The sequence below is a fragment of the Danio rerio genome, chromosome 11 (assembly GCF_052040795.2).
Source record: "Danio rerio strain M-AB ecotype USA chromosome 11, GRCz13ab, whole genome shotgun sequence".
NCBI classification, from domain to species: domain Eukaryota; kingdom Metazoa; phylum Chordata; class Actinopteri; order Cypriniformes; family Danionidae; genus Danio; species Danio rerio.
Genome location: NC_141031.1, coordinates 9,099,739 through 9,117,384, shown reverse-complemented (window position 1 = coordinate 9,117,384; position 17,646 = coordinate 9,099,739). Strand labels below are relative to the sequence as shown.

Here is a 17,646-nt window from a genome sequence, read left to right as displayed (position 1 = left end):
TGATTTTGCAATTTTGCTGTTTTTTAAGAGACTACTCTGTTTATCAAGAAAAGAAAAACAAAAAGGCATATATGATTCTACAGGGTCTGTTTACTTGATCAAAAATAACAAAAACATATAGTCTGTATTTTAGACAGATGAATGGATGGATGAATAGATTAGATAAGATTAAGTGATTTGATTGATTGATTGGTCGGTAGGTTTCTTAACACTTTAGATCAAGGGTGTCCAAACTCGGTCCTGGAGGGCTGGTGTTCTGCAACGTTTAGTTCCAACCCCAATCAGACACACCTGGGCTAGCTAATCAAGCTCTTACTAGGCTTTCTAGAAACATTCATGCAGGTGTGTTGAGGCAAGTTGGAGCTAAAATCTGCAGGACACCGGCCCTCTAGGACCGAATTTGGACAACCCTGCTTTAGATAGATTTATAGGTTTCTTGATGGGTTTTTTTTAACTCTCTGAGGTCTGAGGTGATTTGGGGGCCTGTAAGATGGACAAAATCAACAGAGTATTCCTAATGTCTTTGTAACTAATAAGAAAAACGGAATCTCAACATGCTGTGGTGATCTGGTGGCCTCAGAGGGTTAAAATGATTTTTTTAGGATCATTTTATACTGAATGCTGCAGTAATGATGTTGAAAATCCAGCTTGACCACCACAGAAATAAATGACTTATATTCAATGTTATTCCTGATTTATTTAATATTGTTTTTCATTACTAGAATGTTTTATTAATAATAATATTTATGTTATATGTTGTATATGTTATAATATATTTTTAGAAACTAATGCAAAGCATTTGTTCAGTAGTGTACACAGGGTAGCATGAAAATGATATACATTGCTTCCTATTATTTGTTTCATGTTTACAGCTATTTCTGAATGCGGATGTCAGGAAACCAAACCTTTTCATGTTAACTGAAATTCTGTTGCTGTTTCCTTTGTCAGTCCTTTCCTTCTGAGATGGATGCTGATAAGACGTCTCCCTGTGTGTTTTTCCCTGTAGATGCGGGTCTTCTGCAGAGGGACGTCGCAGCACGGAGGCGAGATGAGGATCTCCAGCCAAATCTGCACGTGCTGGGAGTTTTCTTCCTGGGCAAACACACCAGCTGGGCCTTTAACTTTGTTCTCCTCTTTCAGTTGTGAGTCTCTTTCATTCTCATCCTTTTGAGGGCTAAAACATCCTGCTGAAAAGACTGGCACATCTGACCACCAGCATATGTTGTTGTTTTGGATGCTAGTCTCTGCGTACGTAGCATGCTAATCTCAGAGCTGCTTTGCAAGCTTCACCAGAAAGACAAAGAACAGCTTCACTGAATATAGATGGAACCCGCAAAATTAACTTGATTTGAAAATTGATCAGTATAGATGGTCAAACCAAAGTATTATTCAGACACAGTTAACGTTTTTCACATTATTACAGTTTATTTGAATAGTTACAAGTAGTTTACATAATGTAGTCATGGATTTCTTTCATGTAAACAATAAAAAGATAATGAAATATTGATCGGAGAAGAATATCTTGCCTGCTCATTGTCTTACTGACCAATACAATTTACACAGCAATTGTTCTGGGAACAAGACAAACACAACAATAAGACATAAGCCTAGCATTGATACTGTAATAATTTGGTTTCTTTTTACAGTCAACACAGTTTTTGCAAGATGGCAAATCCTGCGTTTGAATACAACTAGATGAACAAAATTAAAAGTGCTACCTTCAAATATATAGATAAGCAAAACTATAGATGTTTTATTTGTGTCTTTAACAATTGGGGATTTAAAATTGTGTGTGATTGAGGGAATTTTGGTGCATTCGAACACTTGATTTTAAATCATTTTTCAATATGACATGCATTTAAAGTTCAGTGTTATACTGTAAAATTACAGTGCATCTAAACTGTGAAGTTTGGCTGTGATTAAGCTGAATGTAACCAATAAAAATCTATAATTTAATAATAGCAGTGAAGTCCTAAGAAAAATCTAGCAAAATCTATTTGTACAGAAATTGTATTTCTTGATACAGTAATTAATAAATAAATGATAAATATTGATAAAAATAACAATAATATACTGTATATTTATGTAAGTTTCAAGTTACATTAAAATAAAATTGGTCAATGTAGTAATTTTCTCAAGTAATGAGATGACAGAATCTGTGCCGTTCATTTACAAGCAAACTAGATATAATTAGTAAGGGTGTCACAATTTCAATTTTAAATTGAAGTCGATCGAAATTTTGAGATAGCCCTAGATAGCCCTCAAAAGAGAGATTTTTCAGAAATAAAAAAAAATAAAATCTCAGAATACACCAGTCACAACTGCATAGCTGCACCTGGAAGTCAGGAGTTCCACAAATTACAAACAAATCCACAAACAACAAACAAACATATGTCTTAATAGATTCATAATTGTGTTTGTGTTTTACCTTCATGCTTAAAAAATGCTAAAATAAAAACCGGTAAATTTCACTATCTATAATCCATAATTATAACTCAAGTATCCCACAATGTTCTGACACTCGATGACACTCAAATACCCTGTCAGTAAAGTCTAGTGGTTGAGAATGAGCCTTTTGCAGTGTCTGCTATAATAATAATAATGGCCACGGTGTAAATACACAGCAAAGTTACGATCTTATTGCCACATTAGATCCTTATGATAATGTGATATATGCCTTCAGTGATTTCCTGAAGATAAATACCAAAAAAATAACGCAACTGGAATAACTACAGCAGTCAGGATTGTCTTATCATAAATGAAGCCAGAGATCACGATGTTGTCCAATTTCTTAGGAGTAAATTATGAAGTCCTCACCCTTCATGCTCTGTTTGAAGGCTAAGAGGATGTGGTAGGGGTACAAAAATAGAATTGGGATTGGGCCTATGTATTTGCTGTTCAGTGTTATGCTGTTAGCTTTTGAATAATAATAGAAAAAAAATACACTGCATCTAAACTGTGAAATCTGTTTAATTTTTTTTATAGTTTGATAAAGTCATTATTATTTTAATGAATGCCACATAAGCTGAATACCATCAAAAAAGAGTCTTATAATTAAGCAGTGGAGCCCTGAGAAAAAATAGCAAAAATTACTTTGTTAAAAAATTGCATTCTTTAATACAGTAATGAATGAATACTATATATTTGTACATCTCATCAAGCTATCAAACAATAGTAAAATAAAAGTGGTCAGTGTGTTAATTTTCTCATAGTGAGATGATAGAATTAGTTCTATTTATTTACAAGCAAACTACATATTAAAATAGTCTGTTGCAGTTTAATATTTACAGATATTAGACCATGGGCTCTGTCATACACCCAGCGCAATGTGGCGAAAGGTGCGACACAATTGTTGTTTGCTAGTTTCAGCTCGGCGCAAGAGTCGTTTTGATGTTTTCCTTCACGCTGTTTAAATAGCAAATGCATTTGCGCTCATATGTGCGCCCATAGGCTTTCTGGCCTAAAAAAGAAGGTGTTTTGAGGCGCATTGCTGGCGCGTTGCTATTTTGAGAAACTATAATAGATTTTTCAATAGATTAAAACAAAGCCGGTCTAAAGTCCAGCTCAGAGCACGTTAGTTATGCGCCTCGCTTACACACTGCTTAATACACACAAGATGTAGACCAATACGCAAATATATAGTTAACGATTGATGACCAACTAAACTTCTCTGACCACATTTCTAGAACTGCTCGATCGTGCAGATTTGCACTCTATAACATCAGAAAGATCCGACCCTTCTTATCTGAACATGCAGCTCAACTCCTTGTTCAAGCTCTTGTTCTCTCCAAACTGGATTACTGCAACTCTCTACTAGCCGGGCTTCCAGCTAACTCTATCAAGCCTCTTCAACTGCTCCAGAATGCAGCAGCACGAGTTGTCTTCAATGAACCTAAACGAGCACATGTCACTCCGCTGCTAGTCCGTTTGCACTGGCTGCCAGTTGCTGCTCGCATCAAATTCAAAACTCTGATGTTTGCCTACAAAGTGACTTCTGGCCTTGCTCCTTCTTATCTGCACTCACTTCTGCAGATCTATGTGCCCTCCAGAAACTTGCGTTCTGTGAATGAACGTCGCCTCGTGGTTCCATCCCAAAGAGGGAAAAAATCACTTTCGCGAACGCTCACGCTCAATCTGCCCAGTTGGTGGAATGAACTCCCTAACTGCATCAGAACAGCAGAGTCACTCGCTATTTTCAAGAAACGACTAAAAACTCAACTATTTAGTCTCCACTTCACTTCCTAAGCTGCAATTGCCTCTTTGAATATCACACTAATTGTACAAAAAAAAAAAAAAAAAAAAAAAAAAAAAAACTACTAACACTTCCCTTCTTAGACTTTACAGACCTGAAACTTGCCTTTAGTACTTATTCATTGTTGCTCTTGGTTGTGTAAATTGCTTCCTTGTCCTCATTTGTAAGTCGCTTTGGATAAAAGCGTCTGCTAAATGACTAAATGTAAATGTAAATGTAAACATATGAAAATAATAAAAATATTAAGGATATATAGGATATAATAAGGATAGGATATAAATATAAAGGATTAAAATATTACAAAACATATTATTTTCTAGCCTACATAAATTTAAAAACCACTGCCTTCATGCCTTCTTCTTGGGAGGCTTTTTCAGTTTATTCATAACAATTTGCTTTTGTATAATGGGTCACAGCATGTGTATTTGGATATAACACTACATTATTATTGTTCATTTATTTGTTTGCGGGAAATTACAACTGAATTCAGAAATAGTTTTGAAACAAATATTTGCGCTTAACAAACGAAATTAATTATGTATAGGCTAATGGATATCTGTACGTACAAGGTTTCCCTATCCATGAGAGCGAAAGTGAAAGTAGATAATGAGATGCCTTATCTCTCATTCTCGCGCTGTAGATGCTCTGTTTAACTGTTTTCTTGCTAGTGAAACACTCAGTTTTTCCACTTACACTTACTTTACGTCATGTAGAAAGCAAATGCGCTCATGGCGCGACGCAACTGGCTCTTAAAATGAATGGGAAATGAGACTCTGATTTGTTTATTCTCAAAACTCATTTAGAAAATAAGCTCAACCCATTTAGATCATGCGCCACGGCGCAAGGCGGATTTTTCCGTCCTTATATTAGCAAAAGTGGATTCTGACACACCCTAAAAGCGTTTGCGCCCTGCACTTTGCACTTTGCACATGGAACGTCAAAATAGAGCCCCATGATGATTTGATTCGGCATGAAGCGCTACTTTACATTTTTCCACAATTTTTATGTTTTTTACGTTACACTGTCAAAACTGTGAATTTATTTTTTTTTTCTTACAGTTTAGATAATTCATTATTATAAAATAAATGCTAGAAAGAAACCAAAGTAGCATAAACAGCCTAAAGCAGGTCGCGCACCAGAAGCGCCGCTCGGCGGCGCGCCGCGCAGCGCCACGCAGCGCCATGTATTTTAGAATTCTAAACATAGGTTTCTATCAGGATACACACACCGGCGCCGCAAGTTGGCGGCGCCCGGCGACGGCTCAGGACACAGTTCATTTTTCTGCCGCGCCACAGAGCGCCATCTGATTAGTTTCATGTTAAATATCATTCGAATGTGCGCGTCTGGTGTGTGATACTTTAAACTGTCATGTACGCGCCGTGTCGCGGCGCTTCTGGTGTGCGACCTGCTTTATAGAAGGGGTAATAAAAGGAGTGAAAACATATTTTACTATTCATCCATTAATGGATGCTTAAGAAAAAATCCCTTTTCCGCTATGTGCTATGTTGTTGTTAAAAAATAGTTCCCTTTCAGTATTATTTGCAGCATCAAGCTGTATAGGGTTCCTTATAACTTATGGCTATAACTTATAGCCTTGAAACACAAAATAGCATTCATAAATTCCGCACAGAGGGTTGTTGCTATGGGTTGTAATTTGCCTTGACCTGTAAACTTATTGTACTTTTTTTCTGGGCTCTTAAATTTTATTTTAACATCATGTTGGCCTTGTGAGCTCACATTAATGGTGAACTGGCTCCGAGTCAAAAGCTCTTTTATAAACGAGTGGTCTGAGGTAAACAGTCAAGATCATTAACCTTGCTTGAGAGACAGAAGCTGCATTCATTTTTCCTGTTTATGAGTGAACAACAGCAACATATACTGGGTATTTGTCAGATATGTGTGCGTATATGATTTTCTGTTATATGATGATTGATATTTATGCATTACAAAACATTACAAATATAAGGGATGAATTAAGTGCAGACGGGAAAATACATCAATGCATTGTGAATCAAATAATTGTTCTGCAATGATTCAGAATTTTTCCTTATTTAATTCTTAATTTAATTCCAAGATTAATTTTACTACCAGATGGTGTTGTAAGCTTTCCAAACAGCCACATTGCTAATATTGCTAATATTGCATAACACTTATGAAAAAATATATAAAAATATTAAGCTGATTATTTCATAAAACCGTTTAAGCAAATTCCAAGAGTGTTCATAGTCAGCTATGTTTATAGTAATCATGTAGAACCAAACTAAGCTCACAATCATTTCCAGAGAGAATTGTGACGCATTCCAAATTCTCAGTTAATCCGTGAATCACAAAACATCAATATAATATTCCATCACTGTGGCACAAGATCTCTCAATACTAAATGTTGTGAAGTATCTAAAATTCACCCAGGTACCTTTAAATAAAGCATATTGATAGAGTCGGCTATTGGTGGCCGAAACTGTAGTGGACGTTCTGATGTGTTTACAAATAGGATGTACAGTCAAACATATATATTCTAGTCTGTCCAACAATTCAATTTGAACACTGAAGGCATTTTCTCCTTGTCAATTATTTAAATACAAACATATCTTTAAGTCATTTAGTCAATTTCAGCAGAATATAGTTTGAAATGTTTGAAAAAGCAGTTAGAAGCATGCTTAATCATCTTTGCAGTCGATGCTCAGTATGCACATTTCATCTCATATTCTATATGCAGTATCCTGTATATGAACCCATGTTATCCCATCACACAAGCTGAAGTCTAGAAGGGATACATCTGTGGCAAGTCCACATCAATATAGCATCATTTTTTTTTTCCACCGGCGCCCCTTTCAGAGTTTGTTCATGTTGCTTAGCATGTACAGAAAACAATGTAGGGGAGCTGCGGAGCAGAGTTTCATTTCATGTTCTGTACAGTTTCATGTTCACATGTATTAATGCTCTCTAGTTTACAATGACAGAGTTGGCCATACGGTATTCTTGTCTGAATCATACGACTGAAATTGGAGTAATATCATCGGTTTCTCCATGTAATTTTGGGTGTTTCATTTTTAATCTTTAGACTTTAACTGCAGTTCAGCAGTTCACTCTCGTTCAGCATATTTTTATTCAGGATGTTTCAATGGAATTTGATACCACATGGCGAACAGAAAGAAAAACCTCAACATTTCGGGACTCGCGTGATCCTTTAAGGTAATCAAAAATCGCTGCTTACATGATAGACTTTTAATCAGTATTAACTTAATCATTAAAGCGGAGTATTGGTGTCCATGTAAATGTACTGTAGTGAACGTGAAAAAAAAAGTTGGGAGCTGTCAAATACAGCCACAGCCCTATTCTCTGCCTTTAAGCTGCGTCCATGAGCCCTCACATTTCATAAGTTTGACTTGTTTCCCCTTTTTTTGTAAAGCGTCTGCTTCACTTTCCTCTGTCAGAATCCTTGATTGTAAAATACAGCCATACTCTAGAACGCTTAGTTTAAGCAAATTTGATGAACGCGATCATGCGTGTTGATGAATCTGAAGGGATTTCTCCCTCATTTACCGGGTCCGCTGTACTGCACGTGTTGTGTTGTCTGTGTGTGTGTGTGTGTGTGTGTGTGTGTGTGTGTGTGTGTGTGTGTGTGTGTGTGTGCGTGCGTGCGTGCGTGCGTGCGTGCGTGCGTGCGTGTGTGTGTGTGTGTGATTGTGTGTGTGTGTGTAGCCCACTTAGAATCCATCATTTTTGTTTGTTTTTAACTTATTAGTGGAGTACACCATGATATATAGAAAGTACTAAAAATAAAAGTTAACATATTTACATTTTTTTTTATTATTCAATAACAAACATAAATTACAAATATTTTAAATGATTATATTAAAAATAATTATTATATAATATAAAGAGTTTAGATGCAAAAATGAGCTTTTTTTAGGCTCCTGTGTGTGTTCAGTAATATCACTTTTATGTCAAAGAATAAGTCCTTTTCCTGGTCTTTAAAGTGATATATCTCAACATAAACAAAGAAGGCTGAGTTCATTTTTGATGGAAATTTCAGATGGCACTTAAAGGTTTTTGCATCTGAACTCTCAATTTTGTTTCATATTTACATTATTTGTTGTTCATCTCTTCTCAAATATTTGCGATAATTTCATGTTTTTTTTTTTCAAAAGAAAAGGCTCTTATAATTGTGTTACAAACATGTCTAGCTAAAATGTCACTGAGTCCCTTGTTTTAGACTAAGAAAATCATCATGTTTACTTTTAGATCAACAACAACAACAAAAAGGTTAATGAAGTCACTCATTTAAGAGCTGCAGTAGAGATGCATGCACAAACATCCTCTTTGGATCAGGGCATTAAGTAGGATTTAATCCACGCTATGCTCTCTGGTCCTCTATACAATCAGTGTCACTTAAGTGAGAAATGTCAGTACTGCCTTGGACAACAGTTTTTAACATTTCACCTCTGGAATAATGGTGCAGAATAATGGTCAGGCGCTTATTGTACTAGCCACCAATATGTCCACCCATCTGCTCATCTTCAAATGGGCCGTTATTAATTACCCAATGTTCCAGATTTAGCTTTCTCTCCATATTTTTCATTGCTTCCTTTGGTTTATCCCTATAATCAAATATTAATATTTGATGAATTTGAAGGAGATGGTATGCATTCTTATTACAACTGTCATTGTGTTATTAGTTCAGTTATGTCATTTTGCATGCAAAAATAACATTGTTTGAGATGTCGTTGTCATGACGACTTGACATTACCAAGATATCACAACTTGTCATAAATCTGTCATAAACATGATTTTCATGAGGCCATTATAATTGTCATGAGTTATAATTTCCATGACTACATAGGTACAGTACAAATTTAATTTGTCTTTAATATATCATCAAATGCCATTACATATATTTATTATGCTCTATAAAATTATTTGACATACATACTGTAGTATGAGTCTTTTAATGAAAAACTGCAATAACAAATTCAGTTTGTTCCACTGAGAAAAATGTGAGTAGGAGAAAAAAAAAATGACACAATTATAATAGTAGTTGTCACAAATAGAATGTTGTCTTTATATTGTCAAGTGGTCATGACAAATACATAAGCATGCATAGATTCTCCTTCATATTCATGACATGTCTTGGTAATAAAACTGTCATAATAAACTTATTAACTCTCCTTAATGTAATGTGTTACTCCAATGTATTTGATTTATGGTTGGCATATTCTCCAAAAAACTTCCTCACAAACGTTAGCCTGTTTTCTACTCATCCAGTGTAATCTCACAAGAAAACATCAATTGTTGACAAAAAAAGTGGCTAATTTTGTAAAAATATATAGAAGGCCTACATTCAGATGAAACAAAAATATTTTTAAGAGGAGGCATGTCCTTAAGTCCCACCCTTAAACCCAACTCATTGGGGAAAAGTAAATCATACTAAAATTTACAAATTTGATTTTACAAATTTACGCCCATGCACTGCCTACTTTATTAGGTACATTTGAATACAGTGAACCTATTGTTATGTTTAAGAAACCAATTTGAGATGATTCGCGCTTATGACGTTGTGTGTTATCCTGCTGGAAGTAGCCATCAGGAAATGAGTACACTGTGGTCTTAAAGGCATGGACATGGTCAGCAACAACACTCAGGTAGGCTGTGGCATTGCCACAATGCTCAGGTGGTACTAATGAACCCAAAGTGTGCAAAGAAAATATCCCCCTCACCATTACACTACCACCACCCGCAGCCTGAACTGTTGACCTCTGGAATCAAGACATTTGCGCCCACAGAACTGCCACTCACAGGATACCATTCTCTATAAACCCTAGAGATGGTTGTACATGAAAATCCTAGTAGATCAGCAGTTTCTGAAATACTTAGACAAGCCTGTCTGGCACAAACAACCATGCCACATTCAAAGTCAATTAAATCACCTTTCCTCCCAATTCTTATGTTCAGTTTGAACTGCATCAGATTGTCTTGACTATGCCTAAATGTCTAAATCCTATAAAATGTAAAACTAAATAAAACTAAATCCTCAAAAAATGTCTAAAAAAGTGGTCCTGCTATGTGATTGGCTGATTAGAAATTTACCCTAACAAGCAGTTGGACAGGTGTACCTAATAAAGTGGCCGGTGAGTTTATATAATCAATTATTAATCAATTAATCAAATTTTAATCAAATAATCAATTATTTAATTAATAGTCAATTAATCAAAAAGCTGACAATTGCTGTGAGATTGTGTCGCACTAACTCAATTTTGATTTTGTCCAAGTCCTTACAAAATGTAATAAATAGATTTTATAAATAGCTTTTATATGAGTTGTTAATAAATCCCATAACTTTATTTTTCACTTCTTTATTTACTTAATGCCAACATAAAGTTTTTGAGTACTTAAAAGACTTTAAATAAAATTTTAACAAGCGTAAATCAAACTCTTTGATGGATTTTCAAGCAAAATCGATTTGTTCTGCCCCCTTTGGCATTGTGAGCACTGTTACCTGCGTCCTCTATGGATGATATTGCAAAACTAAAGACAGAAATCAAAACTGCGTGAGTTTTGTTTGGGTTTTTATCAAGTGCAGCGAGGCAGTCGGAGCATCAGCGGTCATTAATGAGAAATGTCTCTGACACTTAACAGGGCATCATTTGTTGCACCGCTCTGCATTCCCGCTCATGCAACTGAATGGAAAAGAGCCTTGTTATCAGCCTTTAGACAGGTTTGGCTAACACATATCCAATCGATTTACTTCTCATTGTGTTCAAGAGGCTTAGCACTTGATCAATGTGCTTCCATGACAGATTGTGTTCTATAACCAGTCAAGGAGCACAGATCCACACTCCATTGTCCTGTGTGATGGTGCAAGTCAAGGTTTCTCTTTCCCTCCAGCCATGTCTTTTTCATTTGTTCTTTCACTCTGACCTACAGCTAGATATGCTAGTTTGACTGACGCAAGAGTTTCAGCATTTAACATTGAACGTGACATGCTTGTTCAATTTGTGCATGAAAAATATTCTGAAAACTCTTTTTTTTTTCTTTGCTTGCTTGTTTATTTATTGGGCTAATTCTTAAAGGGGATTTATATTTTTAAGGCTTGCTTGTGTTTATAAGATGCAAAGCTATGTGTGCTCATGCTTCACTTGTAAATATTTCATATATCTGTTTATTATATACTGCTACTCAGCTAACATGAAAACGACTGTTATATTTCCTAGTTCCCCCAAAAGCTCTCCCTCAAAAGGCTCTGATTGGTCAGCATGAGTCTGTATTAGGCATAAAATGAAGAGGACACAGCTGAGCCTCATGACTGCACTCTAAGGCTGCTTGATGGTCAATTCCGATTTTATGATTGTATCCAATTTTTTTGATGACCTGCTTACATCATCTTTTAATAAGCATTTCTCAAAAGATCATCTTTTGTGTTTAACAAGAAAGAAACTCAAATAGGTTTTGAAGATATGAGGGTAAACGGTGATGGAATGTTCACCCAAAATAAAAATTCTCTTTAAAGGGCCATGAAACCCCCTCGTTTCAGCAGGGTGTTTTCACACCTCTACTTTGGAAAAAGTCAGAAAAGCGGGCGTGTCCAGCTCTGTTTAGGGGGGAGTGTCGGAGGAACTAAAGTGGGATGGTGTGGGAGTGTCTATTTGGGCACGCGCGAGTTTCAGTCAAAATACACACACGAGAAAGTGATGGTGTATTTTTTACAGTCATTGTGTTTAACCTACATGGACATCTGTAGTTGAATTATTTGCCAGATTATTAAATGTTGGACTTTAACTGCAGTTTGGCTCTTTCATTCAGGGAATTCATTCATGCCCCTCGCGACAAACTCGATATTTGATTCGAGGAACTGCTCTAAGCGTTTATTTTTCATGCAATGTTTGATACCGCACGGCGAATGAGAGAAAAAAAGCTCCGCAATTCCCGGAAACGTAGATGCACACAGCAGGTAGCGTCAGAAAGCCGCGTGTGTTATTCCGGTCACAAAATGCGGTGCTAACAAGTTTGCACTCAGTGCAATAGTTAACTTAATTCGATACGAACAAACTATATAAACAAAGAGCACTGGTCGCTCACTTACCAAATCTGTAGAGACAGGACAATCACCAGCAACTAGAGCCGCGTCTTTATTAAGAGGAGACTACAAGCATATCCGGAATTCAGCGTTTGCAGATGAGAACAGCTCTCAGGTAAACAATAATCCTCCTTAGACACGTAAGTTATTGTTGTAGAGCGTCACGTACACTGTTAATCCACACGTGAGTCTGAGCTCTCACAGAGAGAAAAGGAAAACAAAACTTAATGGCAGCAAACTATAAAAGCAACACTTCACGCTTGTTTTGCTAACACAACGTGGCGTCTCTGGTGTAAACAGTGACACTAATGAATATTAATGAAGTTGCAAAATAGAGCGCGCTGATTGGTTTGAACCAAGCTTTACTCATGCATTAATGCGTCACACTGTAAGACGTAATAAGACTCACTCTGGCACAGACGTCCAGTCTGCACGCTGGAATACAACGCTATTATGTCATGACCGTGACGCAGCTTCAAAAATTTGTTTCAAACAGGAAGTACAAATTTGCTTGAAATAACGCAAAAACAACCAATTTACACTTTTTAGTGAAATATAGGTGTCCTAATAGTGTTTTTAGCAGTGTGGGACACATATACGACTGTCAACAGCTCAAAAAATGTGTTTTGGTGTTTCGTGACCCTTTAAATAAAATTGCTGTCATTTTGCTAACCATATCTGTATTATCCTCTCCTTGTTTTGCCAAAATATTTTTTGTTTAATTAGTTATTGTTTGAAATATTGTGTGTGTGTGTGTGTGTGTGTGTGTGTGTGTGTGTGTGTGTGTGTGTGTGTGTGTGTGTGTGTGTGTGTGTGTGTGTGTGTGTGTGTGTGTGTGTGTGTGTGTGTATGCCTTGTGTTTGCACATGTTAGTTAAATGATTCATATTTTTTTTCTTTGTGTAATTTGGTTTAATGGCGATACAGTGAGTGGTTAGCCTCACAGCAAGAAGGACGTTGATTCAAGTCTGGGTTGGGTCAGTTGGCTTTTCCTGTGTGGAGTTTGCTCCGGTTTCCCCCACAATCCAAACACATGTGCTATAGGTTGACTGAATAAGCTAAATTGGCTGTAGTGTATGCGCTCCATTTTGACGATCTATGCGCAAATTGCAGGGCGCAAACGCATTAAGGGCGTGTCAGAATCCACTTTTGCTATTTTAACGACGGAAAAATCCACTTTGCATCATGGCGCATGGTCTAACAGGGTTGAGCTTATTCTCTTAATGAGTTATAGGTGTGTTTTGAGAATAAACCAATCAGAGTATCATCTCCCATTCCATTTAAGAGTTAGTTGTGCCCCGCCATAGCGCATTTGCTAGCAAACGAATAAATGCAGAATAATAATGAAGTGTGATGAAGTAATGAAAACCTGAGTTGTATCCAAATACACATGCTGTGCCCCATATGGTCTAAAACCTGACAGGTGGGCAAATCTAAGATTGTTTTTAATCAAACAAATATTAATATGCATATAATAAATAATACTGCTAATAATGATAACATTATACAAAAGCTAATTGTTATGAATAAACAGAAAAAGCCCTACGAGATGAAGAAGGCATAAAAGTATGTTTTTTATATTTATGTAGGCTAGAAAATAATAATTTTTGTAATATTTTAACATTAATATTAATAATATTTTTTTTTTTCATTTGTAAAGATATTTGTGTATTTCTGTACATCCTGTGTGTATTAAGCAATGTGTAAGCGAGGCGCACAAATAACACGCTCTGCGCTGGACAACAGACCAGCTTTGATCTGATCTATTGAACTATCTATTTAAGTTCCTCAAAATAGCAAAGCGCCTCAACACGCCTCCTTTTTTAGACCAGAACGCCATGGCAACCATATATGTGCAAATGCATTTGCTATTTAAACAGCATGGCGCAAAACGTCAAAATGACTTTTGCGCCAAATGAAACTAGCAAACAATAATTGCGTCGTGCCCTGAGCCGCATTGTGCCGGGTGTATGATAGGGCCCTATTTGTGTGAATAAGAGTTTAAGGATGTTTCTCAGTAATGGGTTACTGAACAAGCTGAAGAAAAATTAACTAATGAATAATTTGGTGTAATCATTTGTATCAGTGCATTTACGATGCTTATTGTTTTTTTTAGAATGGACAATGTTTATTTCCACCTAATGTTTGAAATTGCATGCTAGCTTTTGCTTTTATATGATCATGTCTACGATCTGAACAAGAACTGCAGACTGAAAATGTTGATCCACTTTCTAACAGTAGGTGATGCTTACAGAAAGGCAGAAATTTTGATTTATTCTGCAAAGTTAGTAATTTGTTTTACTTTTAGATTGGTATCTTCTTTATTTGTACTATTCTTTACATAAAATCTGTTTTTTGATTCCCAAGTTAGGGACCACTGATAAATGTGCAGTGTTGGGCAGTAGCGTCGCTACAAGTAGTGGCGCTACTAGCTTAACTACATTTCTCAGTAGCGAGGCTGTAGCGTCACTACTTTCTAAATCAAATAGCTTTTCAGTAGCGAAGATATTTTATTAGTCAATTAGCGCAGTAGCGTCCACACAAGCTACATTTACCGATCGTGGATCAAAAAGTGACGGCACCGACATTCACTGAGCTGTGAGGCCAGTGCCTAGCTGTTGGAAGTAAATCCATATGATAGGGAGAAGGATGATTTCTTCTTCTTCCTGTTTCATGGTGTTCGACAACAAACTTTTTGGTGCGTTACTGACACCTCTGGTGAAACTTGCTTGATGGAAAGATAACTGAGGGAGAGTAGTTATTTCTGAAGCAGGATTCCTTGTGACCATAGCTCGAGAAGTACATGTTAAGATGCAATAACTTAATGTGTGATGCTGTGCTCAAAAAATAAAAATACTTTAGTATTTATAACACCTATAATGCTTATTACAAAAAAAAAAAAAAAAAAAAAATATATATATATATATATATATATATATATATATATATATATATATATATATATATATATATATATATATAAAATAAAATAAAAAAATATATATATAATCAAAAATATTTCTCTTTACTATAAATGACTAGTATTTTAAATGTGTACCACCTGGTTTTATTTAATTTTTTGTTTTAGCTGTTATATACTATAATGTGTTTCTGTTTAGTACAGCATATTATTTACAGTAAATAATTGAACTGAACTATTATTGAATATTATTAACTAATATTATTGATCACTAAGATATGATTGACTTGGATTTAAGTTGCTTCGATTTAAAAATGAAAATTGTAAAAATAGCTTAGATGTAGCTAAGCTACTTTTGCCATGTAGCTTTTAGCTTAGCTTGCTACATTTCCCCGGGGAAAGCTTTAGTGTAGTTAAGCTACATTTTGAGTAGCTAATAGCTTAGCTCTCTACATTTGTCAAGTAGCTTGCCCAACACTGTAAATGTGATATAGATGTGTGTGTGTATGTGCATGATTTCATTAAATTCAACATATTTTTATTGGTTTTGGAATAAGATTCTTAAGATTAACTTGTCAAAAACTTGAAAAATTAACCTTCTAAAGATTTATTCTCACTGTCCATCTTTATGCTGGAGCAATGGAATGTTCTGTTTGATAAATGGGGTTTAAAACTGTGGTTATTGAAATAAGTGCTGACAAGAAACTTTGTCTTCAACAGTGTGTCTATCGGGATCAGTTATGTCCTGGCTGGAAGTGAGGCCTACGCTGCTCTTCTTCATACCAGGTGAGTTTCCTTATAATTTAGTGGAAATTAAATGGCTAGTGCATTGAACGTAGAACTGATCGTGTTGATTCAGATTGAAGTTATTCTTAATGACAATTGTCTGAAACTATTGGAATGCTATAACTACTAAAATGATCATTGGGGTCATTCTGACTTTCTGATATTTACTGTAACATACCGGATTCAATTTTAATTACATCATGTTTAACATTAAAAGCTTCTATGGAAGTTTTCGAATGAAGCTTTTAATGTCTGTTGTCATAATTTCTGAAGTCATTACTCTAAAAGTATAATCGTGTATGAGTTATTAGACTGCCCATGAATAAGAGAGGGGTTTTAATCGGTGTAAAAATGCTGTTTTGAAATATGTTTTAAGTAAAGTTTTGGTTTTGCTATCAAAAAATGTTTTGTTCAACATAAACTCATTCTGAAAATGTAACCCTATACATTTCCAGAGATTGCGAATTATGTAGCTAGAGTATGGCTGTACTTCATCTTTAAAACAAATGCTACGCGGTATCATTCCATTCCTTTTCGCTTTACCAGCTGACCGCTTACATCGGCGATTTATCCATAGCGTATGTTAAAGGATTTGAGACGCAGAGCAGAGTTGACTTTGTCGACAAGGTTCGAGTCTGGTGAAAAAAGGTTCAAGAAAGCAGATAAGACTAACAAAGGGCAAAAAATAACTGCAAAAAAACATAGCTCCTGGGATGTATTTGGCACTCTCCAGAAATGTGTATGGGTATACGTAATCAGAATGAGCCTGGGTTGTTTTTTTTAATTAATTAATTAATTAATTTATTTATTTATTTATTTATTTATTTATTTATTTATTTATTTATTTATTTATTTATTTGTTTATTTATTTATTTATTTATTTATTTTTTGTTATAATTTATTTTATTTTTTTAGCAAAGGCATGCATGTACAAAGCCATAGGAAAAGTACTGGATGCTGAATTTGACCCTTATACTAATTCAAGGAAGAAATAATAAAAAAAAAAATTCTGTTTAAATTTTAATGAAAAAACAATGTTTGAATAAAATATTTACAGGTTTACAGGTTAATGTAGTAATATAGGATTTTACTATATTAAATGTACAAAATTCAAAAGGATTGTATATGTAGTTCTAGTGTTAAAATATGGAAATGTTGCATCATTTCATTAACTATTTGCTTATTCATATATATTTCAAGCACAACAATCTGAACACTGGGCGAAGTCGGGTTCCAAGAATTTAGATAAAAAACTGTGAAGGGTTATGTTTTGTCTAGGGCCGAAGGACACAACATAAAATGAGAGAGTGGAAGCAGGAGATCTTTTTAAGGATTTAACGATAAATTAAAAATTCCAATAGGCAAATAAAGAAATCTTTTCAGGAACTGACCAGGGAAATAAATTAAAAATGCAGTATGTTTGTCTAGGGCCCCGTTTACACTAGTGCGTTTTAGTTTGAAAACGGCGTTTTAGATCAAAAATGATTTCTGAACATATCACTGTCCACACTACACCACCAAAAAACGTATATCACGTGACCATTTGCGCCCTCTGGGCATGCGCGTTCTAGCGAATATATGCCGCTGCTGTAGTAAAAACGGCAGAGTTTAACTG

General features: G+C 35.4%; 1 protein-coding gene across 50 annotated transcripts in view; it reads left to right on the top strand.

The window, feature by feature from the left end:
• Positions 1-17,646, top strand: part of si:ch211-51h4.2 — a 458,725-nt gene that overhangs the window by 53,176 nt on the left and 387,903 nt on the right. For all 50 annotated transcript variants that reach the window (XR_015502345.1, XR_015502336.1, XR_015502339.1 and 47 more), the window contains exons 6-7: positions 1,007-1,142; positions 15,966-16,031. Coding sequence is in view for 26 of the 50 variants with exons in the window: in XM_087273261.1 (XP_087129387.1) it covers positions 1,007-1,142; positions 15,966-16,031 (202 nt within the window). In the remaining 24 variants the exon portion in view is untranslated. The remainder of the gene's footprint in view (positions 1-1,006; positions 1,143-15,965; positions 16,032-17,646) is intronic.